Source organism: Lonchura striata, chromosome 6, assembly GCF_050655825.1.
Source record: "Lonchura striata isolate lonStrDom1 chromosome 6, ASM5065582v1, whole genome shotgun sequence".
Classification (NCBI taxonomy): domain Eukaryota; kingdom Metazoa; phylum Chordata; class Aves; order Passeriformes; family Estrildidae; genus Lonchura; species Lonchura striata.
This window is the reverse complement of record NC_140708.1, coordinates 33,418,872-33,445,886: the sequence shown is the minus strand read 5'-3', so window position 1 is coordinate 33,445,886 and position 27,015 is coordinate 33,418,872. Positions and strand designations below refer to the sequence as shown.

The 27,015-nt window shown below is 38.8% G+C and overlaps 1 protein-coding gene across 2 annotated transcripts in view; it reads right to left on the bottom strand.

The window, feature by feature from the left end:
* Nucleotides 1-6,243: 6,243 nt before the first annotated feature.
* FHIP2A (FHF complex subunit HOOK interacting protein 2A) overlaps nt 6,244-27,015 on the bottom strand; it is a 32,939-nt gene continuing 12,167 nt past the window's right edge. The window contains exons 5-18 of one of the 2 annotated variants that reach the window (XM_085582884.1): nt 26,680-26,802; nt 24,224-24,262; nt 22,175-22,465; nt 21,128-21,324; nt 19,822-19,936; nt 19,640-19,716; nt 19,349-19,541; nt 17,933-18,102; nt 16,948-17,091; nt 15,173-15,263; nt 13,376-13,519; nt 11,275-11,415; nt 10,420-10,523; nt 6,244-10,330 (exon numbers count right to left, since the gene is read on the bottom strand). In XM_085582884.1, coding sequence (XP_085439010.1) covers nt 10,225-10,330; nt 10,420-10,523; nt 11,275-11,415; nt 13,376-13,519; nt 15,173-15,263; nt 16,948-17,091; nt 17,933-18,102; nt 19,349-19,541; nt 19,640-19,716; nt 19,822-19,936; nt 21,128-21,324; nt 22,175-22,465; nt 24,224-24,262; nt 26,680-26,802 — 1,935 coding nt within the window. In that variant the 3' untranslated portion in view covers nt 6,244-10,224. The remainder of the gene's footprint in view (nt 10,331-10,419; nt 10,524-11,274; nt 11,416-13,375; nt 13,520-15,172; nt 15,264-16,947; nt 17,092-17,932; nt 18,103-19,348; nt 19,542-19,639; nt 19,717-19,821; nt 19,937-21,127; nt 21,325-22,174; nt 22,466-24,223; nt 24,263-26,679; nt 26,803-27,015) is intronic. The other variant, XM_021525925.4, reaches the window with a different exon arrangement.

Below are 27,015 nucleotides of genomic sequence, written 5' to 3'. Positions count from 1 at the left end.
GAGGCAGTAGTAGAGTAGAATATGACTTGAGTAGATATATTTATATTCAAATCAAAGAAAAAGAGCTTTTTTTAGAAAATGCAAGGTTGGAGACAGGACTTAGGTGTTCTCTTGTTTCTTTAGTAAGGATGGTATGGCAGCACTTGGCTAAAGTCTCCCAGTTGGAGCTATGCTCTATTTAAATGTTGAAGAATGGTATTTACTAACAGCCTCATGCATATCCCCAGTCTGGGCTCCAGACAGATTTCAGATCAAATGTCACTGATCTCAGGCAGGAAAAGCCCTCAAGCAGCTTTTCCACAGCATGGAGGGTATCAGGATCAAAACCAACAACAAAACAGATGACATTTTTCATCAGAAGATAGAGTATCAGTCCCTGCTTTGTCAGTCTTCTCCCTGGCAGCAGGAGACTAAACTTTTCCTGGTGTGTTTGGTCCTCTTACCTCCTATACTTCCAGTCTGTTCCAAGAGCCACATCAGCCCAGATGTAATTATCACAGAAAGAAGCAGCTTTTTGTAGGCACAAGAATTTTAAATGCTAATAATAAAACAGTTATAAGTGGCCTTCCTATGTTTTACCCCATTTTCTGATGTTGTGGTCCCTTTCCCTGCTCCTTAGGGCTCAGTTGGTCATGTTGGTGATGGTGCTGAAGGTTGCTGGTGTCTGGAGCCTTTCCCCAGGAGGATTGTGATGTTCATGGTGATGCTTTTGTCTCAGTCTAAGACCTGTTGGGTTAATTTATATTTTTGCTAACCTATTTTATACCTTGAAAACTGGGCACTAAACCTGTGGCCTGTTAACAGTGCTGGCAATACAATACAACAGGGATTCACATCTGCATTATTATGCTATTTTTAAGTTCCTCATTTGTTTGTCATACAACTCAGACCCTGCTAATTGCTCAAGGCAGGGGATCAGCAGAATATCAGGAGTTAATGAAAGCTAGCTCATTCCATACTGCACTCAGGGTTGGTGTCTCCTTGGCTGTTTATAAAATTTCATGGAGCATCTGGAATAAATGGTACTGAATTAATACAATGCTATAAATAGGTTAATCAGGTGGAATCTTCAGCTGCTGAAATAGTAGAGTTATACAATTATACTGACCTTGGCTCATTATGGTGCAACTTTTCATTATCAAATTTCAGTTCCAACCTGGAGAACTTCTCTATCTGGCATTTGGGTCAGCTTATGCTTGCAGTCCACGCTTTTCCACTGAAGTCATAAACAATGAGGCCAATGTTGGAGTAATTTCTTAGGGGCTTCTGGTAATTGTTCATCAGCTGCTGGGCACAGAAAGTTTCTGTAGAAAACTGAGTCAGGAGTAAGAAGTGAAGCCCCTTCCACCAGCTTAATACCTGAAGAGCTGAAAAACATAAATTTCACCTATACAGCTTGCACTTTAAAAATGTAAATGAAGTCTATACATGTAATTCCTCTGTGACAGCTTCCTCTATTAACAGACTAAGACATCCATCTGTCACAGGGAGAGAAAAACCTATTTCCCACTCAAAACCACAAACTCAACAAAATTGCTCAGAATACTCAGCATCACCTCAGTGCGTGGTTAGTAAGCAAACTGCTTAAAAATAACAAAACAATTGGCAGAGCAAGACAGTGATCAGGGCTAAAGAGGAAAATGTGCCTTGAAATGGCATCAACTGCTGCAGATGCTGGCTTATTAGCATGACATTAATTACAGTTCCCACACCTTTGCTTCCTCCTGGAATAAAATGAAATATAAAAATAATGGTTTCCAGGATAAGTATATATGCCATAATCTCAAAGTACCCATCATAATGTATTTCCATTTTCAATCCCAGAAGTAAAAGGTAGAAACTTTTCATGTTGCAGCTTCCCTATCTTAGGCAAGGCCAGCCAGAACAGTCCCTGCCAGCATCTCACTTGCCAGACATAAATTGAAGAGAGGAAGCCGTGGGCCTGTCCCACTGGTTGATCAAATCCCATTTAATCATATCAAAGCATCATTTTTTTCATTATTCTGTTTGGTTGATATTTAGAAACAAAAAGGCAAGCTTATTTTAGGAATCTGGCAATTAGAATTATATTAGTAGATCAAATTGACATTTGGAAATAATTATAAAAAGGGGAAAAAGGGTTTGTGCTCACTCTTGATCTTTCAGAATGTAAAAATGTGGTCTGATAAGCATATTTGCCATCTTGGAAACATCAAGGTTTATTGTGATTTATTGGCTGTTATTAAACCAACTCCTTATTTAATGATCTAAGCTGAGATCATGGCTCCAGAGAGGCAGACATTTTATATATATATATGCATATGAAATTTCTCACACAATTTTGATGTATTATTCAGCCAGTAATACTAGTGCTTTTCCTAAATTTTGTCAAAAAGCCAGGGAACAGCAGACTTCTAAGCTATTAATGGAAGGTCTTATTTACCAACAGCAAAGCAGCCTTGTGCTGGATGTCTCTGAGAGAGTAATGCTTCAGTTACTACTGGCTGCAGTATGTATCTTATATGATCTTGCTAAATTTTTGCTAGTGTAAGCAGGGGCTGACTGCCTTCCTTAGTAATTTGTGGTTGATTATTTGGTAAAGAAACAGCATAAAATAATAAAGTTTAAGCAATGAGAAATATTATAGATGTGATGCGTATTTCACATTTATTCTATATATTATATAAATATATATGAAATATGTTTCTCCTCTCATTGGTTTATCTTTACTTCGCTGCTAACTCTTTAAAATGCCCTCTGAGGGTTCCAAACTGTTTTATTTCCCTTGGTCCCAGACAAGTTGTCCCACACCTGCCAGAGCTGATCCAGGTCCTGCCCCTATGCTGAGCTGGCACCAAACACGGCTGTTGGGAAGCTCAGAACTCCTGCCAGGTCGGTAGAACATCTTGGTTTAAGTGTCTTTCTTTTAAACATGTCCAGGCTATTTGGTTTTCTTCAGTAACCACTTTTTTCTTAATTTTCATCCCTGTTTTTCCTTCTGAAAAAAAACCATTATCAGAAATGCAGAAGAGTGAAGACTGTGTGCATTCCTAGACAGCAAAATTTCCATAGATTTCAGTATGTCCAGTTTTCCCTCTGAGCACTCCACCACATTTGCTATGCAGATGGGATTTCCTCCTGTACAGATCCTGCAGCTGGACCTGGGTGGGCAGAAGCAGCTGATTTCATTCCTGCTGCCCATAACCTCCCTGCCTGCTGAGCTGCACAAACTGCTGACTACTGAATCCTCAAGGTGAAGGACAAGACAAAAAAACATTTTCAGCGACTTGAAAAGATGGAATTAACAAGGCAGGAGAATGTAAGTCTAAATGCCAGGATAAACAATACAAAGATTTTTTTTTTTCCCTTTTCAGGAAGCTGAAGGGAAAATTGTCTGGAAATGTGCAGTGTTGATGGACAGCCTGCTAACAGTAAAAACAGGAGTCTCTGAAACACTAGGAAATAAAAATTCATGACCCAAATTAAGAAATATGAACTTGACAGGTCCTTCCTGTGGCTGTGGAGATGAGGGAAGTAGAAGAGGTTTCTCAAGTAAAGGATAATGAGGATGCAGAGAGCAGGTAATTTGTTTCTTCTCTCCAAGGCAGCTCAGCATGGGGGATCCTGCCCCGCTAGTCAAGCCGTGCCCCCGCTGCGTGCCATGGGTGCTGCATCTGCACAGGGGCTCTTGTGGCACTGAGTGGTGCTCAGGAAAGCTCAAAGCTGCTTTCCTCAGCCTGCAGCAACTTCCCTCATTTACAGGAGACACTCAAGGGGATCAGTCCTGCTCCTGCTTTCCAGCAGAACAAACCCAAGTCATGCTGGAATGGTTCATCAGCTGCGAGTTTGAGGATGTAACTGTGTTTGCCTCACCTCACCTCACCAACACAGGCTGGTTCCCTCATGAAATATTCCATGGATTTTGTCCAGTGTGGCTTCAAAAGTGTGAGGTTACAGGCTCCTTCCACTTCTGATCTAGTGACATTCAAGGTCAGGAAGTTTTCACTGACAAGGAGTTTCAGTTTGCCTGAATGACGTTACTTCATTCTAATTGCATTCTTATAAATTAAGGTTTCATAATTATTTCAGTCTTGCTGCTTAAGTCTTCCAAACCTTTTTTTTTGTAACTAATGTTCCTCTAACCCTAAGAGATAATTTAACTATGCTAAACTCAGTTACCACTGTTGCTCTCCTCTCCAAAATAAGATCTTTTGCTATTTTCTGCAGAACTTCCTGTATCCTGTCTCTTGCTGTATGCATAACACAGGATGAAGACTGAAAATTTAGCCTGCTTCATCTCTCCGAACTGGAATTCAGATACTATACATCTTCAAATACATAAAACAAATACCACACTTCTGCCATGCTCAGGGCAAACTACTGAAGCAAATTTATGCTCACTGTCTAGGGCTCCCTGTGGAGGAGCCCCTCCCTCGTTTTGGAAGAGAACCATTCACTTTAGAAAATGAGCTTCAACTTTTTGTAAATTCAGGTGATTAAGAGAATATGTTCCTCCAACCCAGCACAGAAACAGGCTTCTCCCTTTCATGTGTTTCCTTATTTTTCAGCCTGTAAAATGTTTCACCAGAGGAAGGGGACACCATACAAACCCCTATTGAGTTATGATGCTGTAGAGCAGAAAGACAAAGCTAGCAAGATGTATCTACTTTTTTTTGTCAAAGTTCCAAGACACTGGCAAAATGATGAGTTCCACAGCACTGCTGTGGCAGATTTTATACCAGCAGTAGCATTAATTGTAATAATCAGCAGGAATTCAATGAAGGATAGTTGAGAATGGATGTGCCATCCCAGCAAGGGCAATCAAGTAGCCCAGTGAGACACCGTGTTCCAAGATTTTATCCTCACAGACCTGACTCCAAAGGCACACATCTAATTCCAAAGGCAACCAGTCAAAACATGTAAAATTTAAAATTTCACACTCTCTTTTTGGCGTTTCAAAGAAGCTGATGACACCCGAAAATTTTAATCCACCATATGCTTGATTCCTGAACTGCTCTTCAGTTCTTTCTCTCAGGATTCAAAGGGAGCCTCAGCTGATAAACGATGCACCAGGAACACAGTTTAGGCTGAAAGGGCTCATACAACTGGGAACAGATTCACTTCACTGAGCATTAATCCACTTTAATCCAACTGGATCACATACCAAACCAGCAAAATCCTTGAGACTTTGACAGCACCAGTTCTGCTGATATTTAAAGGTTAACAAAGTCAGCAGATCCTGTGTTACTTGTATCTACACTGATAACTCTGGTTGATAATCTGTACAAAGAGTTAATGAATATGAAGAAGAGACCACACACTGATAGCACTCTTTTTTTTTCCCCCAATAGGACACAAGAGCCCCAATATCTTTTATCAGAATGCAAGTGCCATAAGATAATCAAGCTTCACTAACTCAGTCATTTCAAGAATATTAAAGTAAGAGAAAATATAAGATGGAAAACATTCAATTTTGATACAACTTCCTCACTGCTTGAGAAAGCAAAGTCTCCTCAAATCTCTGAAACCAAGAGGATGGGAGAAAGATGCAGAGAGCTATAATGAAAGCTGTCAAGTGCATCATCTTGCTGTAGCACTGTTCTTATTAAAGATGTAAGAGCACTTGCAGACGTTAAATACCAAGGAGGAACAACTTAACATGCAAGTGCAGCCCTCAGAGGGGATCCTAGAGAGCAACAAGATTTTTAAAAGCTGATGAAAACTAGAAGGAAATCAAAAGTAGAAAAAACACACAACACACACAGTTTTAAAGTATATATACAAAAACATATATAAACCCCTGTGTATAAAAGCCTTCCTCAAAGGCCCTGAAGGAAGAAATGATGCTTGCTCACCCCCATGACATTTGTCTCCCAACACACCAATGTTGTGACTGACACACTCTGCACTCAAATGTAACAGGAAACCGAGGCCTTGGCCAGCTGCAGCCTTTCTGGAAGGATATCAGGGCTCCCAGGAAAGAGCTGATGTTAATCTGTGCCTGGGATGGCTCCAGCCTGCCCATTTCCTTAGGTCTCCCATTTTCCTGGGAGCATTTTCCTCCCATTTCCCAAGAGATGCTGATTCAGTCCAAGCCCTGCACAGCACAGTACAGGAAACACGTTTATCCCAGAAGATGCTGTAGTAAGAGAATAAATGAGGACTTCAGGATCAAAGGCATGATGTAAAATATTAAAACATATTCTGTCTCAAGGTCACCCATACAAAAATTATTACTGATTCTGTAATAATAGAAGCAGTCGCTTCACTGAAATTAATTTATTTTGAGAATATCCCTTTTAATCCTCCATGCATTTTTTAGCACAAAAAGTTGAGTTTTACCATAACCTCCTTCATAAAACTTAATATTGTATGTCTGGTAATGTGGCTGTTTCAAAAATTCCTCATTGGAAATTCCCACATCTGTGAAACCTTGGCAACACTGTTAGTAAGTGACCTACACAAAGTTTAATAGAAAATTTTTACTGAATATCCTCTGTTTAATGTAAACAAGGCAGGAGGCAAAACAAGGAGTATATATCTTATATAATTACACTATTTTACAGGGCACAGAAAGCACTGAGGACATGGTTTGAAAACCCTGTATGATATGCAATATCAGATATGGATTTTCCAGGTAGTCCCAGGTCTACTCCAGGACCTTTTAAGTCACCAAGTCCTTCAGGTTAGTATTTCTTCCAGCAAGACAAAGAGCACTAATAAAATGTCACCTGTGAGATTGCACAGCAGATTATGGTAGAAATTACCATGCATTTACAAAGCCATTCCATGATTACTTGTGCCCTGTAAAATGAAGTGTGGCAATCTTTACACTAATCATAGTGTAAGCAAGCTCGGGATTCTGGTCCTTTTATATATATATGTATATATATACATAGGTGATGTACAACCAGACTCAAGCTGTGCATCAAGTCACAGCTTTTATATTGCACAGACAAATATAGAGTAAGAACATTACACAGAGAGAATCTGAATACCAGGAATATTACAGTCATAGGAGAAACTCAGGACAAACTTGTTCTACCAGAGCTAGCACATGGCTTATTACAAAATTTTCTAAATCAGAGTCTAAATCAAATACATACTATAAATGAAAAAAAAAAAAAAAAAAAGGTAAAACAATGCTTCTATTTACACACATGTGCATCAAGATTAGAATGTGGTTTGGATCTGCTTTTTGAAATAAAAAATTATTCTAGTATCCCATCTCAACTATTTCAATGTAATACCAGTGGCCCCATTCTCTAAGGTGATGAGCATGTGTCTTTCCCACTGACATCTGGAGGATCTGCACAAGCCATGAACTCTTCGGGCCAAGTATTTTCTCTGGTGGCCCTCTCTGGGTAATAAATAACCACACACAAACACATGCACATAGAAACAAAATGGGCTCCTTAATGACATGCATAGATCAAAAAGGTGAAAACATGGACCTGAACTAACTTCTAACCATTAAAAAAAAAAGTGCATGAAAAATATCACCACAAAAATAATTAAATGAGTTCCATCTCTTAAGAAAGATTAAAGCACTTTTACAAAAATAAAGGTCATTGTCATCAGGTATGGTAATAAGGGTTTGTAAGCAGCACTCACAAAAGCAGTTTAGGCTAAAGCAACTTTAAGGATTGCTTCACTTGTGTGGGAATGGATCCATGTCTTATAAATTTATCAACTAAGTAACATTTGGTTTGCAAGAGAACATCACCAATGTCACTGGAGACTGAACAATCATAGCCTGATTCTAAGAGTGATCATAGTTCTACTTATTTTTCTCATGGACAAACTTAAGGAACTTGTGCTTGCAGCTCTGCAGTTTTGCATTAGAACACCACAGAGGCTGCAGCCTTTCAGTGTAATGAGTTCAGCTACCAGTGAAAATAGCAAAACAAAGGAAGTGATGATAATGCTTTCATTTGAGATCAAGCAACTCTTGAATGACTTTATCAATTCTTATATTACTTAGAATGCTCTTGCAAGTTTTGTTTAACATTTTGCTCACTTTCCTTTTTAATAGTATTATCACTTCCAGTTTTCACTGAAATTGGGACATCAGAAGTATTCTGGATCATATGCTTTAAAAAAAATAAATAGATGATTTGAGGAAAAAGTAATTAAGCTCAAGCAAAACCAACAAAGACCCAATTCAGTAAAGCATCAGCATTTCTGCTCAACAGCTTACCTTTGTTCATGTAAAAGACTGTGATTTAAGGAAAAATTACTTGAAATTAAGCTTATGTTTAAATGTTTTGCTAAATTGGGACCTTATAAATAATAAATGTATGTATTAAACATCACTCTGCATAGACATCAACATGTTCTAAACTATGTGTCAGCTCCTAATGCAGACTGTCTGCAATGCAGATCACTAAAAATTATTTGCTACATTCTAGGTATGTTTCTAAAGAACAAAAATAAAGTGTAATTTTTTCAAACTTTGTCCTACTATGCTACTTGGACCTGAAAACACTTTGGAGCTAAATGCAGAAAAAAACCCCAACAGGTGAAGAAGTAAAACATGCTTTTGTTTGCCAGAGAAATGCAACAGTTTTGGCAAAAGTGTCCCAGTACAGGGAGTCACTGAATACAGATTTTACCTGCCAAAATGTTTCCCCAGTACCAGAACTGCTTTCTCCAGCTGAACCTGTACTGGAAGCTTTTACAGCAGGATGCTCTTCACTGGTGACAAGAATAAATTTAGCCCATTAACTGTGACACTGCTCTAATTAACCTGCTAACTTAAAAGGTCTCTTAACATCCAGCTTCCATAAATACTAAAAAACAAGACCTCAAAAGCAAGGAAAAAGAGCAGAATCTGATTCTAGGTACAGTCATGTAAATCCAGAGGAATTCTAGTGAGTGAATAAATTAGTCCATGTTTGCATATATGAGCAATGACATCTGAAACGAGCATCAGCTGTGCAAAGAGGGGCAGGAAAGACAAACAAGCAAAGACAATGTAAACAGAAGGAGCTGAGCTCTACCTGGCCTTGTTCAAAGGAGGGCAAAGGGGTCCTACCCTTGTGTGTGGAGCAGGACAGGTCACTGGGTGTGACTGCAAGGTCCAGCACAGCCACCTGCCAGTGCACAGGCTGCTGGCAGTGAGTCCTCTGGAGGACTGAGGCAAAGCACCCTGAAGTGGCCTCTGCTTGCAATGCCAGTGCCTGCCCTGGCTGATGGCATTCACAGGGAAAGGGAGTCACTGAAAGGCATTTCTGCATCCCAGCACTCTGAAAAGCAGGTGCAAATTTTGGTCCTAAGTAAGTCATCAATGCTTTAACTGAGTTGACATCACTGTGATGGTTAGATAAGCAATAAAAGTATCTCTCAAAATAACAGAATGTTTATGCTGCCAATTTTCAAGGCACAAAAGATTCTTAAACTAATTCAGACTAATACCAATTTAAAAGAAATTAAAAATACTGTTTCAGCAACAACTACTGATGACCTATCATTAACCTATAATGTAAAGGTGACATGAGTCAAGCAACTATAGTTCCCATGTAAAAAGCTAAAGCAAATCTAGTTACATGGGTGACCTGGAGATCAATCACTTGGAATGACAGAGACAAACATGCTACAAACATGTACACTTCACATACATTTCTTATGGATGTGATGCCGAATCAAGATTAACTTCTTTAGTATTGATTTTAGACTGATAGATTTCTTGGAGTAAACCACTGAGGAATCGAGCTCAGAGCTGTACTTAAGATCTACCAAGAGCAAAATGATCCCTCATGAACACATCCTGTTGTATATGGATTGGTGGATTTTTTGAACTTTTTCATTTTTAATAACATACATTGCAACTATAGGTGTGTTTTTCTTTCATATACCCAACTGAAAAGAAAAACAATTAAGACAAAAATGTTATAAAATTAATTTGCTTTTTTAAAAGTAATATGGTCACAAAGAGCAAATTGGTGCATGTGAGCCCCAGGACATACAAGAGCCCAAACTCTCTAAACATCATCATCAGAATAACCAAGGTTTGATGTCTGTGGTTCTTCATGCAGCTTTTGCAGCTCTTCACACAGTGTCTAGAAATGCTGTGTATTGGTTTCTCCCCAAATGCCTTTGCTCATATTCCAAGTCCATTTGCAATCTCAACATGTGGTGAAAGCAACTTTGTCTTCCCAAGATCCCCTGCCCCTTTGCCGGGAGGCACCACCCTGTCGCTGGGTGCTGGCAGCGGCCCCGGGGTGGCTCCCGGCGCGGGGCTGCTCAGGGCGTGGCCGAGGTGTGGTACTTGACAAAGGCGATCGCCGCCAGCTCCTTGCAGAACTCTTCCAGCACAATCACGCCCTCTAGTAACGTCATGTGGTCAATGCTGGGACAGGAAGAGAAGGGCAAGGAATCAGAACTGGCACACACAGACCCAGCCACGCGTCCCGGAGAACGTGCAAAGTGGTTACTCACATGGGTCCTTCTGGCTCCAAGCCCAGCAGGCGTTTTCTGACCAGCAGAAGTTTGGGAGTGAAATCTGGGATGCGCTGGATTCTAACCATGAGGTCCCCGACGACCTGTGAAGCCCAGGCCATCAACACACAAAGTTAACAACTCTGCAGAGTGCCTGGCAGCAAGGTGCAATGCAGCTTCAGTGCCCACTTCAGCATCCTCACAGAACAACCTGCAGAGAGGCTGCTCTGCCCAAAAAGAGGGTGAGTGAGTGCAGAAAGTAAAGAAATACACAAGCCTTACTTGCCCTTGTCACAAATGGCATTACTTATTTTAATTGCATCAATGATTAACTGTTTTTTTAAATAAGTTGACATAGATATACAACCAGTGAATTCCTGAGCCTAGGGAAAGCACAGGGGGAGAGAGTGAAGGCTGTATTTTGGAATGGGGAGGGCTGCTGGGGAGAAAGGGAGCCAAGCCCTCTGTTGCTATTGGGCAGGCATCACTAACAGGCTCCTGACCAGCTTAGTAACAGCTGGTGCGTGGGGTAAGCGAGGGATTTTGACTGAGGACACTGCAGTGTGACAGGCACCCAGCCAGCACTTCTAGGATGCAAGTCTGGCAGGAAGAGATGGAACTGGAGAAGGGGACTTCTGATAAATCCAGGACTTAATTGTCATGAACACCCTTCATCAGAAAAAAAACCCAGTACGAGCAGAGATACCCATCTAGGCCCGATCTTGATTCAAAATCAGCTTTCAATGACAAACATTTACCAACTTAAAATACTCAGTAACCACTACCACTAATGACAAAGTTACTAAATATATTACTGCTGTACAGCCATGTGTAATAATTGCTGTGTTTACTCACCCTGACAATCACAGAGAAGAGAGACTTGCAGCCGGAGGCGAGGTTGACGTAAGGATCCAGAAGGTATTCGTGTATATGAGGATGGGGAAACAGGGACAGTTTGGACAACACTGATGTAACTTGTAAATTTACATCATAGGGCTGCAAAAAGAGGGAAGCACAGTGCTTAATTATTTTCATGCTGGCTTCTTTTCATCCACCTCATGTTTATATAACTACTAGAACTTTTTACACAGGGTTATGAATAAATAAAGATAAGAAGTTCGATTAGAAGACAGGCTCGACCTCTGCTTTTCACAACAGCAGTGCTGTGAATGTGACAGCTGGGCATTAGATCTTATTATCTGTATTGCTGCTACAACCACTTGAAGCCTTTGCACACTTGTTTATTGCAGGGCAAGTCCTCTTCCCGTAAAGTATTTCTTCAGCTAAAGAAATAGCAAGGAATCAGCTTAGATTAAACATCTGCTTGCTTCTCCTGGGAAATTGTAAAATATATGAGCTCAGGAAATTGCCAGGGACAAATGCATGTTTACAGCTACTAAGTTATTTATCTTCTACTCTTTTTATTTTTTTCTGGGAAAGAACCACTGCAGAAGGCCTGGCCATCTTGTGGCAGCAACTCATGGTAGATGGGACCAGTCCTGGGCTGGGAAATTCTGAGCTTCTTGTCTACCTCCCTTCCTCAATGTCTATATGTCTAAGCTCTCATTAGCTGACTCACCAGAGATCTGACACTTCATACACCTGCCCACACACAACCATCTCCTGCCATCTCAGATGCTCTTAATCATCTGCTGGTCTCGATGATTCCATAGAGGGTAGATTATGCAAGATCTGTGTTGTAACCACAAACTTCTGGGAATATCCTTAACACCACAAAAATGGCAACAGATACCTGAGCTCAGGCACCTGAGTGGAGCTTTCAGTCCACAGAGTGAAGGAAGCTGAGTTGGTGATTCACTTTGCACTGAAAGAGACACCTACTTGAGTTTCAGCCTAAGAGCTCCATGGACTACTGGGGCTGCTCTCGCAAAATTTCCACTGACTACATGTCCATGTAAGTAACACTTAGGTATCTTATTCTTGAATTTGTTACCACACACTGTTGCATTGCAAAGTAGCCTCATAAATCTTTTGAAATGAAAGCACTTATTTCTTCCAGTCAGTGGCAGTTATTTCTGTACTTGGCACTCCAGCAATAGATTCATCCCAGTCTCCTAACAAATGAAGCTTTCAGCCTCTGGACCACAAATGTTACAGGTAAAAGAGATCACTACATTTTGAGTTATTATTGCGGAGTTACTCTGCAGAGAGACAAAAATTCCTTCCATAAATCTATTCAGTGCCTACCTAGCTGAACTTTAGGAGAAGGTCTTTAGAGCTGTTTGAGTCAGCCAATTCATTAGGAAGCTTTGGAGGTATGAGCATTATCTGGTGTTCACAAGAGGAGAAGGAAACAAAGGAGTAACACGTGCTGCATTGTTCTGACAGATTGCTGTTGTGATTCCAACTAATTGAGAGCATTAAAGAAAGCTGCTTCTTCACACAGAGCTTTTATTTCTGTCCATATGTCAGCAGACTCAGTTAAATGGCCCCTTATCAGATAAAGTCTAAAAAAATTCCCTCTAGCTAAAAAGATTAAACCCAGCAAATTTGAAGTTCAGGAAATTTAAAAAAATTCTTAGAGTACAGTCAGTTCTACAGAAATTTGTAATGCTAGCAGGAGGAAGAAGGAAGTGTTTAGTGCCTGAGGTATTTGAAACAAGTTACTTCCCTTGTGTGCCTGAGCTAACTTCTGTCAGAAATGAAGTTAGTGAGAGCTACCCCCTCTGCAAAGCTTTCTGGTATCACAGATTCATATCAGAGTGCTCCTATCAACACTCACAGAACTGACCTAGAGGCTACTCCTGGCTTCCTGCACATGTTCCCTGTGCATTTATATGTGCAAATGGCTCTTGTCAGGCTTATGACCAGTAAATGGCACATTATAATATGACACTATAATAGAGTGATGGGAATTCACAGGACCTGATGGTGATCCACTCTTTAAAAGTGATGAAAGTATCAGAAATGGAATCCTTAACTTGTTTTCTCTTACCTGATCAAGAATCCTGCCCATTCTTTCAAACAGAACTTTCAAGAAGTGTCCTTCAAAAAATGAAGCTTCTAAATTGCACTTTTCCAAAGATCTGGGAGATCCAGGCCACTCCCACCGTAAGCAAATGACACAATAATCCCGGAACTACAAAAAAGTAGTGAGGAAAACAGACTTCAATCTCCATGGAAACCATTTAATTTCCTCTGATAGTCCATACACCTTAAAACCATCATCTGTAGCTAAATGACAAATCTAAGCTCAAAAAGATCAGTCATTCTAAAGTAAACACTATCAGTAAAACCACTATCTGCAGGCACCTCATTTTCCTGGGGATATTTATGCTACTAGGGTAGTTTGAGAAGCAGTGAGTGGAGAACAGAGCTCCCAAAAAGCAGCTGGAGCCAAAACACAAAGCAACACCAACAATACACAAACTAATCAGGGTTCTTTTGAAGTGGGAATTGCATTCTTAACCATCTTCTTGAGAGTAGATTTCCACAATTCTGCTGCATTTTGTGCAGCTGATCTTGCTATCCAGACCATTCTGCTCTCTAATTCCCAGGACAATAAAGGCACGTGTACATGCAGAACACACAAATTAAAAGTATTTCAGGGCTTCCTCTTCCCTCTCTTTGTTTCCTAATACCCCTGGCAGTCTTTCTCTACCTTGAGCCATATTTACTTTCTGCTGCCTGATGCCTCAGTTGCAAGGAATTACACCTTGAAAAGAGCACAAGTTGACACAGAGAAAATAAAGAACACAAGAAGAAACAGAAGCAAAAGAGTCAGAAAACAGACTCAAAAATTCTGCACTGATTGTAGCTTACCTACCTGTGCAGGCTTCCAGCAATAGCAATAAGGAAGCAGAACAGCTATTTGGATGTAATAACAGCAACAGGCAGGGCTACTCTTAGGGGGGAAATATTTTAACAGTAGCCATATCATCATCAGGAAGTGACAGAAACCAATTCTGCTCTCTAATAACTCCCAGTACACTCTTTTTCCCAAGACATGAATAAAAGACAAAGATGATAAGTGGTTTCTGGCATCCAAGAATACAACATAGGGGAATACAGATGAAGTAATATAAATACAGAAATCCAAATGTCCCATCTTTAGCAACTGATAACGTAATTCCAAGGTTAGGGAATTTTTGAATTACCTACTAAATATAGCCGTCAGTTACTCTGTTCCTTTGCATAAATTTTCTATTCTAGAAGATTCACAGGCTTTCATTAAGAAAGCTGCATACAAACAGTGAATGTCCTCTGACCAAGGAAACTGTGCTTGTAAAAGCAAAACTTGCACTTATTTCTAAACAGTAAATCATAAAGCTTTCCCTGCATACCCCACCTCCCAACTTCAAACCTGAATGCCTTAGGCTGTGCATTCCCTGTGATGAGCCTTTATTTGCAAAGTCCCAGATTGCATAACTCCTATGCAGCATTTTAATTTCTCTTTAGTTCTTTCAAACAGCTTGGCAGGCAATTCTCCAAGAGAATGCAGATAAATGCAGAAGCAAATTAAGAATCTATCTGCAGTTCAGGTTTTCTCTCACTGTATTTGTTATATGAATATTAATGCATTTAATGTCATCCATTATTCCCACTAGTGCAATACAAGGTGAATTCATCATCAAAAGATCTCCAAAGGTAAGTTTTCATTAAAAAATGAAAATTGAATTTTCCTATCTTCCATTACCAAAGGATGCATTATTAGGACTATTTACAGAAACATTTGTATATTCTCACCAGCATTTCAAGTTCTCAAGGACTAAGGAAGAGTTCACTGACTTACTTGTCTGTGGGCATCTCTGAGGTAAGTATCATAACCTGTACCCTCCACATGGTATGATGACTTTGCTTCATCAGGCACAAGACAGAGAAAACTGAAGAGAAAAAAAGTACATTAATGACTATATTCCACAGAGCACCAGATCAATACTTTCTCATCATCTGTAGCAGTGTACACACAATGCTGAACTGCCTGGCCAATTAATCCACAGACTCTACCATAACTTTATGTGAAGAACAGAGAACACAAAATCTTTTTAAGCCTACCTATTCCAACTACTATTTGTAATAACAAGGTATTTACTTGAGAACTTTTGTATCTGGCACTAGAGGTAAAGTCATCAGTGGAAGCATTTTTGGAGAATCAGCAGACAGAATGGAGATTAAAGGGAATATTCACATTCATAAATAGGTTAAGTATTTGCTAAAGGTCAGACTCCATCTTACTAGAGCTAAAACAAAATATACTTGGGAATAAATGAACCAAAAGAGAAGAAGAATAACAGTTAAAATTCTTCTTAAACTAATTCATAGGTAGTTTTATTTACCAGTTTGTTGTGGAAAAAAAAAAAACATCTATGACACACCAGGAGTATTTGCATATAAATGTCCCTGTTACAACTATAATTGCCTTTGCCAGTTGTGTAGTCAAATACTCTGTCCTTATTACTTCATCAATATCTGATGTAAAATGTATCAGGAAATTCTGAATAATATTAGTGACTTAAAAAAAATAATTAAACCCACTGAAATTTCTGGATAGCAAAATAAAACCCAGTCTTTGCACTCTGATTCCAAATTTCAGCCTTCATTATACCCTAAGAACTATTGGACATTCCTGTAGAATTTATATGCAGAAATATGTAGTAGCTGACTTTTCATGTGGAGTTCATCTCAAAAAATACGAATTTACAGGACACTACAAATCAGAAAACATTTCTATTCCCCGATGCAGGTTACGTGAGGTGAATTTACCAGAGTGTTCTTTGTGTCGTTGCTCCAAACCATGTCCACCATAAACTATAAATAGTGATACTGGGGGAGAGGGCAAGTGATGATGTCACTGAGTCCTGGCTGTCCCTGGGCTGTTTGCCTCCTTTGGCTAACACCTTTGATTATTTCTGGGCAGGCAGATAGGTCAGCACTGACACACCAGTGCTGCTCTGCTACCAAGTATTGACAGAGCAAACAGCCCTTGTCCTAATATTAGTTCCTAAGAGAATTACCAGCACTAAGTTGCTTTGAGCAGAGCTTGGCCTCTTTGTGATATCCAATTTGCAGTGAGTCTGACAGTCTGAGGTATGTCACAGGTGACACAGGTGCCCCCTGACTTCCAGGGAACAGAAGGTTATCTCTAGCATGGCAATTATTTCCTTTTATGTATTTGTTTAAGGAACATTGAAGTCTTAAGGAAGTTTGAGGGTTTTTTTTCCCGACTCCCCGACTTATCCAGGATAGTCAAGTCCTACAACAGCATTTTAAGTACAGCAAATATTTATGCAAAAAGCAACTTTTATAATCAATGAGGCTTTCACTGTGAATTCTGAGTATTCAACCATTAGCTGCAAAGTTCTTCTATTTTTCTCATTTATGCTGAATTAATGCAAGCTCTAATCTTTCAGAAGTAGCTTTCTGATAAAATGCCACAATTTCCTTCTGTGGAGTCATTTTCCCAGCTGGCACAGAATAACATCCATTACAGAGTACACATTTAATTTGCACAGTGTGTGCAGACACCCACACATTCAGACATTTCCTCAAGTCTTTGTTTCAACTCACCTATTTACAATTTTATGAACTTCAGTCTTCCCATCGTTTTTTGGATGTTCTGGACTGACAGGTGGAGAAGCACTGAGCCACTCCTGAGCTGACAATGTGTTATCTGGAGACAGATCAGTAAATAATGGATCTTCCTCCAGATCTCTGTGAAATTACATCAGACAAAAACATAATCATCCACAGAATGTTATGGAAGTCAGGAAAATCTCTGGGTCACAAGACAAGCTGTTTTTTCCCTCTGAACAATGAGCATGTTTTCCAGAGCATAACAATATCCACAATGTATTACATAATTAATATGCAGAAATACCAACCTTTGCAAATACCCAACAATGTGAAGAACAGATGACACATTTTTGACTTGGACAAAATTACTGCATCAAGTCACTTAAAACTTCTTAGCTACATTTTTCACATGAGTGAGTTCTACTCCAGGACATTATTTAAATTATTCCAGATGACTAAAATGGTTTGTGTGTTCAGTCCTTACCTCCTCTTCACTAAAACACTGAGTTGTAAGAGTTACCTAGCATATACATGTTATGTAGTGCCTCAGTACTTTATTTATTTATTTTATGTAGTGCCTCAGAAATGTTCTTCCATCAAAAATGACTAGGAACATAAATGTAAGCTAAACACTGAGGTTATTGATTGCAAGAATATTCTCACTGATTGCAATAAAATGTGCACAGATTTAAGCTTGGTAGATGCATAAATAAATTGAGACACAAAGACCTCTGAGTGTCTATTGTTCTGCAAAGAGACTTGTGGTAATTTTAGATCTTCTGCTCCTGTTCTAAGAGTTTCCATAAGTTGCTGATGTAGGAATTTCTGCATCACTTTATGGATATGGATTAATACATAGAGCACTCAAGTGCTCTCCAGGCTCACTTTTCTTTCAATTACTGAAAAAAACCCCGTTTTGTTCTAAAAATAAAGATACAAATTACTTGTTGTGAAAACTTCTCTTAAAAATGAAACTTACACTGCTCCAGCAATCTGTCCATTCTCTACCACATCTTTATCTTCTTGACAGGGAGGCTTGTATTCCATGTAGTTTCTTTCTTCCAAATTTCTCAGAACCAAATTATAAAGAATGTGCTCATTGGGTTTTTGCAAAAGGTGCTCAAACATTCGTAAAGTCATTATGCTGATCTGCAACAGAAAGAATAAAAACTCAGTAAGCTGATGCACTGCTGCCCTGTGCTTTTTAACTTTTATCTGCTTTGTCCATCCAAGAACATGGCAATTACTTCCTGACATTATGGAAGGAAAAAAAATCATAAGGAAAAAATAGGAAATTATGATGCTACCTGTGGTATAAACATGGATGAAGAGTTCACATACATTTGAAAAATCAATGTGGGAATGCTTTTTTTTCCTGTAAAAAACCCCAACTTGTTCTGAAATCTGTCAAAATAACAATACAGAGAACACACAGAGAACTCAGAATTTAGCTTTCTTTCTACAGTTAGATCCATGCTGGAAGATGGTTATCATTGTGCAAATGAGACCCACAACAGGACTTAAAGTTAGTAATAAATACCCAGAAAAAATAAAGTAATACTGGGATATTGTGACTAGATCTATAGGCTAAGATTTTTACATGGAGATGTTTTGTAGGCTTTTAAAGGAACACTGACTTTAAGCAATATAAAGACAATTTTTCAAAGCTGCTTGATAGTGCTTAGCTTTGCAAAGATAACTGATTTACAGAGATAACTCATTCTGACAAGGTGAACAGGTAAGCATACTGAAAAATGGATATGAGAAAACACAGATTTGTATTTCAGGCAAGCTTGGTTTTTATTTGAAAAAGTAGAGGCTTGTTTCATGGAAAAAATGAAACAAGAAGCTTCTAAGGAGGGATTTTACTGAAGTAAATTGTTGTTTAATGTTGCTTAGTGTATGTAAAGAGCTTAAATTTATCACATCATCTTTTAATTGGCATTGCATATATCCTCCAACCACACTTAGTTCATATAAACTCCAAGTTTTTATCTGTATCTTATATGATAATAGGACAGAATTGATACAACATGGAAAATAACAGCAACAAATTAAAATGCAATTACAAAAATTCAGTTCACTCTATCTTACAAACACACAAGTCTAACTAGATATGCATGGTGGGCATGCAAATTCACCAAAAAAACTTTATGTTTAGCAAAAAAAAAAAAAAAAAAAAAAAAGAAAAAAAAAAAAAGGGAAATACTGCTAGGTGGAGAAAACACCTTGACTTCATTTTCTAGAATTTATAGGGCCAGGAGCCATAATTCTCTTTCTTGGGGAAAAAATGTTATTGGACACAAATATGAGAAGTCCTCACAATGGTGTCTTTACAGACTCTCCACACTGCAGACCTGGCCAGCAGACATTCCTGTGTCAGACCAGCCCTCACCTCATCAGAAATGTGATCGCAGTGCTCGATCAGCCTGTGCCGCAGTGGGTGCCTGTTGATGTCTGTCAGTGTTTCTGGCTCTCTCTGCTCCCCAAGTATAAAATACACCAGCTCCTGCAGCAGGACATCCGAGGTCACCTGACGAACAATGCGGTGCAATAGTGCAGTTGACGTGAGGATTCCAATCTCTGAACTGAATGAAACATTTTCATATCAGATGTGGATTTCCGCTCCCCAAAAATCAGCTTGATTCAGATTCTGTTCTGCTGTTTCTTGTAGGATGCTACTCACGTTTGCATCAGCTGAGGTTCCATAACATCAATGAAGAATCGTTCCCGCACAGCTTTCGCCATAGCAACAGCAGTTGTCTGAAACAAAAGTACAAAATGGTGTGTCTCAAACTCAGAAGCTAGGAAACAACTGGAACGACTTGTTTTCTGAATATATTTGTATTATCCGAACACATGTCAAACCTTTTGCGCTTCTTTGATGAGTTGATCACAGTAGTCAAACCAAGAAAGAAATGAAATCAGTGCTCTTTTCCCTGGAAAAGCAGATGCATCTTCTTTGTGGCTGTAGGAATCCAAACTAGAGCACACAGAGAAAAAAATACTTATTTAATCTACAAGTAGTTGAAGAATCTTGGACTCCATTCTTATTAAACCTAACAGAATAATTAATGACCTACTTGTAATGAAGGGAACATTAAAAAAGCTTTTCTGCTGATCTCTATGGAGCTGGCAGTGCCATCATAACACAGGTACTCAGTACATGCTAAAGGAAACAGAATGTACAGCACAGGAACTCTGGTTAAGTGTTTCTGGAGTAAGAAGGGAAAACTGATCACCAAGTCTGTTCTCCCTGAATACAAAGACTACTGAAAATGAATCAGTAACTCATGTAGTCACAGAACCATAAAATGAAGGCAATTGTTCTTCTCTACTATGTGACCTCAGGCAAGTCGACCAAAACCAAACAGTGTATACCTGAACTAGACTGTATCTTTCAGAAAGAAACATCTATCTCAATTTAAGGGCTGTAAGAAATAACAAATACACCACTTTCTTTGGTAAAAATCTCTACTGTTTATTTATCCCACAATTTGAAGTTGTGGGTTTTCCCCTTCTAATTTCAAACTCCAACCAGAAGAAATTTTGCTAGGCATTTTGCAAATACCTACTTTTGTTTCAGTACTAACAGATCAACAGCAATTCATAATAATGAAGGCAGAGTGGGGAAGATAAATATTTTAAGAATGTAAATTACAAGCAGTTAAGATAACAGGCATGTATCTTTTGCTTCATGCTGATGACTTATGCAGCAACTCTTTCCTTCTTCTTTTTTGCTGCAAAAATTTTGCAACAGCCTGTTAACAAATAGACCCTTCCTGCCCCTCACAGCACCTTATGATGCCCACTGTGTAAAGTGAGAAGTTTATGCTTCCTAAATCCTTGATATCTGCATGAGAATATTAATCCACACCTGATACTACAGTGACACCACTAGAAACTGCTGATGTAATCCAGTGGAAAAACTTGCCCCCTGAGGAATCTCTGCCAGGGACTGGCAGGCAGACCTGGCCCCATGTCAGAAATCACAGGTACACTGAACACCCAAAGTACACCACTGTGCTACAATCTCTATCTCAGCTCTGCCTGTGAGGCTTTAGCCTGTGTGTGTGGGGGGAGATATTTTATACACATTATCTACCTATCAAATTAGTTTCAGGGAAGGGTGTAAAGTCACTTTGAGTATTAAAGACAAAAATAAAATTCTTACCCCCAGTTAATTGCCTCCACTGTTTCAATGTCTAAGGGATCCAGTGACTGAGGCAAGGCTTTGTAGAGGGTGGCCAGCCTGTCTGTCAACAATTCACATAAACAAGTGCTTTGAGTCAGGCACTTGGCAGCTGCTGGTTCTGGCAAACTCACCAAAAGCATGAGACCTTCACAGGCCTTCACAGCTATCCGGCCGTCCTGGCAGAAGGGCATGGAAGAATTAATCAGAGGGTGAATGAAAGCCACTGGAAATCAAAAAGCAAACACCTTCCAAATTAAACCTCTCCATTCCTCCACCGTGACCAAATAAATTTATTCTTGTTGCCGTCTCACCCATTAACTCTAGTGAATTTGGATGCTACAAAATAAAGATTCTCACTTGATTTTGTGTGAAATACAAGAATGGCAGCTGACAGAACTAGAACTGTAGGTCAGCTTGAGACCAAGATACTAAATCCTGTAAACTGCTCATGTAACAATAATAAGGTACAGTGGTAGATTTGGTTTTCTGCTCTCCAGCACTGCTGCAGCAATTATAGACTTACCCAAACCTCTCCTAAATTTTCTTGAGAGAATCTAAATCTGAATTTGAGGATTGATCTTGGTAACACATACAGCAGGTGTTTTTAGAAGAAAACCCACTCCTAGAGATAGCTCAGTGCCATTACAGAGTGGGTTTGGTTAAGTCAGAACAATTGACTGTAGTTTTAAAAACATTCTCTTGTGATATATTTAGCCTTCTGATTATCCTGTGTAGTTTTTCTGTGAAACATACAGCACCCTATATAAGTTTCTTAAAAGACCCACTTATATTACCATCAACAAGCTTAGTATTTATTTTCTAAAATAGTATTTCTACTTGAATCTGAATTTGCAAAAAAACCTGCCAATTTACAAAAAAGCCCCGTCAAAAACCCCTCATTTCACTTTTTATAGCTAAAATACAGTGTGTTTATTCACCTCTGCCCACTTCACACAGCATCCGGCTATTTCATTTTATCACGCAGAGTGGAAAAACCCCAAAAACCAAATAAAAAAACCAACTCACAGGACTTTTAGTGAGGTTTAGTAGAGAATTCACTAAATTATAGTCTTGATTTGGACAAGCAGTGGAGGACTCAGGTGATGTTGCGACATTGAGCTCATCCAGACTGAAAGAGAGCTCCTCTGCCTGTTGTGGGAGCTCATCTTCCTTCTCCATGCGCTCGGCTCCGGCAGCACCGGGCGTCTCCTCAGGCTGGCCAGGCTGCCCCGTGTCTGTCACAGACTCTTGGTCTTTTATCATGTCTTCTGTGATTACACTTGCTGATCCTTGGAGAGCCATTGCTTTTAACTTATTCTGCAAAGGATTTTTTGGAATTACACAGCTGAAATTACTGTTCATCCTGAAGCAGGAGTTTACTAAAAGCAATTTTTTTAACATCAACATTTGAAGTAGTCAAGGCTGGATACAGTAACCATGTAAAACACGTAAAGGGCTGTGGGAGCATGGGTGTTTTATAAACCTAGGACACTTTTAAATCTGCTTAAATTTCTCTTAAGCCCTATACATTTTGCTTCAAGGCTGAATATGCCATTTACAAAAGGAAGACAGCTTTTTCTTTCACTACTGAAGGCACATACTCACTTGATTTGCCCACAATTTGACAGAGATTTTTAATTTCTATTACAGGTGACATCTTTAGAACTTGGCACTTTTTATAAAACATTCCTTTCTGTGTCAAGGCTTCACATTCATCTAATGTCTGAAACCCTATTTCCAGTTGGAATCACCCAAGTAAAATAATTCTAAATTTCTTGAGATTTTACCTTCAACAGGAAAGGGAAAGAAACACCTTTTCTGACAGCAGAGTAGTCTCAAATTGTGTTTCTCAAGAAGAAAAAATTGAGTAGATTGAATGGACAAAGGTATTATAAGTTATTACTGAGCACTGGATACTCTAAAAAGTCACAGAGAACCTTCTTGGAAGTTCCCAATCATCTCTGCTTTGCCTGGAAAAAAGCAACTGATCTGTCTTCCCATAAATCTGTCTCCAGCACATAAAAAGACATTTAAATTTGTGCTCTGTGATACCATGAAGAAATGCACAGAAAGGCAAGAATTCAGTGTTCTTCTGGCATAAGCACAGGTGAGGAATACTTTATTGGAACCATAAATTGGAAGGCAGCACAAGACATTTCTTTCAAGTGAAAACTGTAGTGAGATTATAAATCCAAACGGTTCCCTTCTCTATGATAACACCAAAATTATTACAAACATATCTCAAGCATTAATAATTTAAAAGACTAACTATTTGGGGTTAATGGATTTTAGTACAGACAAACCAGCAGGGACTGAGTACATGACAGTGAGGAACAAACTGGAGAGCTGAACACTTGCTTCAGTGCTGTGCATTCATTGTGGGGAATTTGCACTGGGTATTGTGATGCACTCACAGAACCAATTCCCTGGAGAAGCAAACCAGTGGTAAAAGCAGCAGACTGCATGCTATAAAATAAAGATGATCTTTGAATGCAGTAGAAAAATTACTGCTTCAATATGCTTTGGTTTTATTTGACAGTGTGAAAACTGCAAGGCTGGCAAAGCAACAAAAAGAAGTCTGCCTGAACCAAGTTTGCCTTCACCAGAGCTTCTGCAGTCCTTCAGTATCAATATCCTCATCAATACAAAGAAAAAGCTGAATCACAACAGTGACCCTTGCACATAAAGGTTGGAACAGCACTTCAGTCCTGGACTTAACACTGTTGCTGGCACCACTCAAGCTGCAGGCATGGTTGTTAAAGGGAAAAGCTTTTTTTTTTCAAAAACTGGGCAATATTCTGTAAAATACTTATTTCGTCTTACAGTGGCTTATTACTTCATGTCTGGATTCTTCTGCCATATGAAAGGCCATTGTTTATTTAGCTAAAGCAGTGATGAGAGATCTACCATATATAAATGTATGAATGCCCCGAGAAATGTCTTCATAGATTATTACTCTTATGTTGGCAGGTGACACAAAGCAGTTTGTACATTGAATAACACACAGGCAGAATCTTTGTGTGTATTTAGGCTTCCTATTGTTTGATCATGCAATTGTGCAGCTCAGCTGCTCACCTGCCTGCTGCAAAGGTGCAAAACAGGATCCTGAATGACCTAATAGAAAAGGTTACATAAAACACATATTCAATGCTTTCTAAACAAAGTACTCAGCTTCAACAAAGAGCAAATAATGTAAAACCACATTTTTGTATTTTTGTGATCTGTAAACATCAGTTTCAAAATCTGTCATGGAAATTCTGATACAGTTAAAAAGAGTTCTATGAAAACATCAAGTAATATCACAGCTGATGAGAATCTCAATTTGTGGTGAGAAATATAAAGATGATAATTCATAGTACTGAAAATAGAAAGGAACAGTAAAACTATTGTTCATTTTATAAAATGAAGATATAATTATTTAGCTACTATATTAGAACTTTTTCAAGGTCTCAAGAACAGAAATTGAAGCACAGAGAGTTAAGTGTCCCTTTGCCAGAAACAATCAGTTGCAAGGAGTAGTTCACCTAAAATGGGATGAGGTAGGTTTACCCTAAAATATAACTGAGGTAGAGGCGATAAATAAACATTACAATGTATATTCTTTCTCTCTGCACAAGAACTAGAAAAACTTAGTTTAAAAAAAGAAATACATTAATACTAAAATAAAATTAGTATAGGGATCCTAAAGTTTAAAAAAAGTAGAATGACATTATTCAAGTTCTGATTTCCACAAGAGACATAAATTGCCCAGGTGATACAGTTATGCCATGTAGGCTTATTGGTTAAGCAATATAGGTGAAAGATTTCACCTATCTTGATTAACCAATAATATATATATGCTTAGGTAAATTTAAAATATAAACCAGTGTTCTATCAACAAACTATTGGGCATGGAATCATAGATAGGAAGTGAGTTTGTACACAGTCAGTTTTTTTATGTTCATAAAATCCTGTATAAACTGATTGGAAACAGTCAAAGAAGGAAGCAAAACTAACAGATACAAACACTCTCTGGAGAGATCCATCTGCATTTCATCTTATAAGTGTTGGAGACTGGAGATAGAAATGCCACACAGAATTCTGTAATTGTACCCTTTCATGCATTTGAAAGTGATCAAGTCACAACAGCACCTCTAAGAGGCCAAATGTGAACAACCAGAATAATCTGTTCTAATGAAGACAATTCTGAACCCCACATAATTGATTTGGAAACAACCATCACAAGTTGTGAAGACAAATTCTTTAGGCTACAACCCCTAAAATAATACTGTGAAGTAACAGGAGCTACAAGAAATGTTTGCCAGCTTGACTGAACTCCACAGCCAACATTTTCTAAAACTAGAGACCCTCTTGAAACTTGGAATTATCTGTTTTTCAATGTCTGTTTTTTAATATTGGAATCTTGCTATTTTGGAGAAGAACACTAATAAAGTGAGAAAACACTTGTGGCTCTTATGACTGGAGTTCTCAGGTTTGATTGCAAGGGCACTATTTAAGAGGTTTTAACCATACAACTTATAAAAATAACACTAAAAGTAATCCTGGTTTAGAATTCTACCATATTTTGCATGTAATATATGCAGTTGTTTGCTTCTGAGTGCTTCTAATGTTTGAACATTAACTTTTCAATCCTCATACCATTTCTGCTGCTTGTACAACTACAGTGGATTCAATGGCAATCAGGATAATACTTAACTGAGGTAAAAATAAACTCAAGATGGATTCTTTACTACTGACATGCAAATGATAGTCACATACTTAATGGAAAATAACATCTTTTTGCAGTTTAGCAGTCTCTGCTGTCACAGATCTTGTTTGTGGAAAGCTTGTAAAATAGTCCTGAAGGAGTATTTTTCAACTAAATTTCATATACTTAATAGAGACTGTCACCACAGGAAAGAGCAAAATGGGAGCAAAAGGCATTTCTAAGTGGACTTTTATAAACCAATTTTTTATGCTTCTTCTAAATAGGAACTGAAAGTCAGCCTAGAAATTGTTTATCCTCCCACTCTGATTTCATAATGCCACATGTTAAAGGAAGCAGTAAAGACACAGGCTGTCTTACAGATAGAAGATGGTGCTGTACTGTAGATTGTGAGCTGGCACTGCAGCTCCAACACATGTGCCACTATCAAATAAGGGCCCAGTCCTGCAGAACACTCAGCAAACTTGCAAGGTTTCAGTGCCCCCTGCAATCTGTCCCTGGGTCTTCACTGGGATGACAAAAACAAAACAAGAAGCCCGAGGTCTCCCTCACACAGTGTTTTACACTGCAATTCACATCCCTACTGTAAAGGCACTTTCATTGCAAAGGTAAAGGACCCTGGGCAGGTGTATTTGTGAACCCTGAATGAAATTCTTGTGAAAATCAGATGTATAAAGTCTCTGGGAGAAAAAAAAAATCTGAACACCATGACTTCTAATATCACAGGATAAAAAATAACAGTACAATGTGACACCACCAGTTCTCCACTAGATTTTGTGTATGACACAGTAAATACACCTGTCAAATTTTGAATTGATTTACTCACCTCAAGAAAAAAGTTGACTAGGTATGGATCCTGTTTCAGCTTTGCACATACTATGCAGAGAAACTGAATTTCTTCATTTTCTGTTGGTGTTGCCAGAACCTCACCACACAGCCTGATTAATTTCTGTCACGTAAAGTGAACAATTAAGACAAAAAGTTATTGCTTTTTCTAGGAATAACAGACTGAATTCTTCTTCTATATACACACTACAATTATGTATGAGTATTGACTGGAACATTTGCTCTGGATCTAGAGTGCTGCAAACAAGTTTTCTTTATTATTTATGACTTGCATTGCAGTGGCAGTCCAAGACTCTAATCATTAGCACATTAAAAG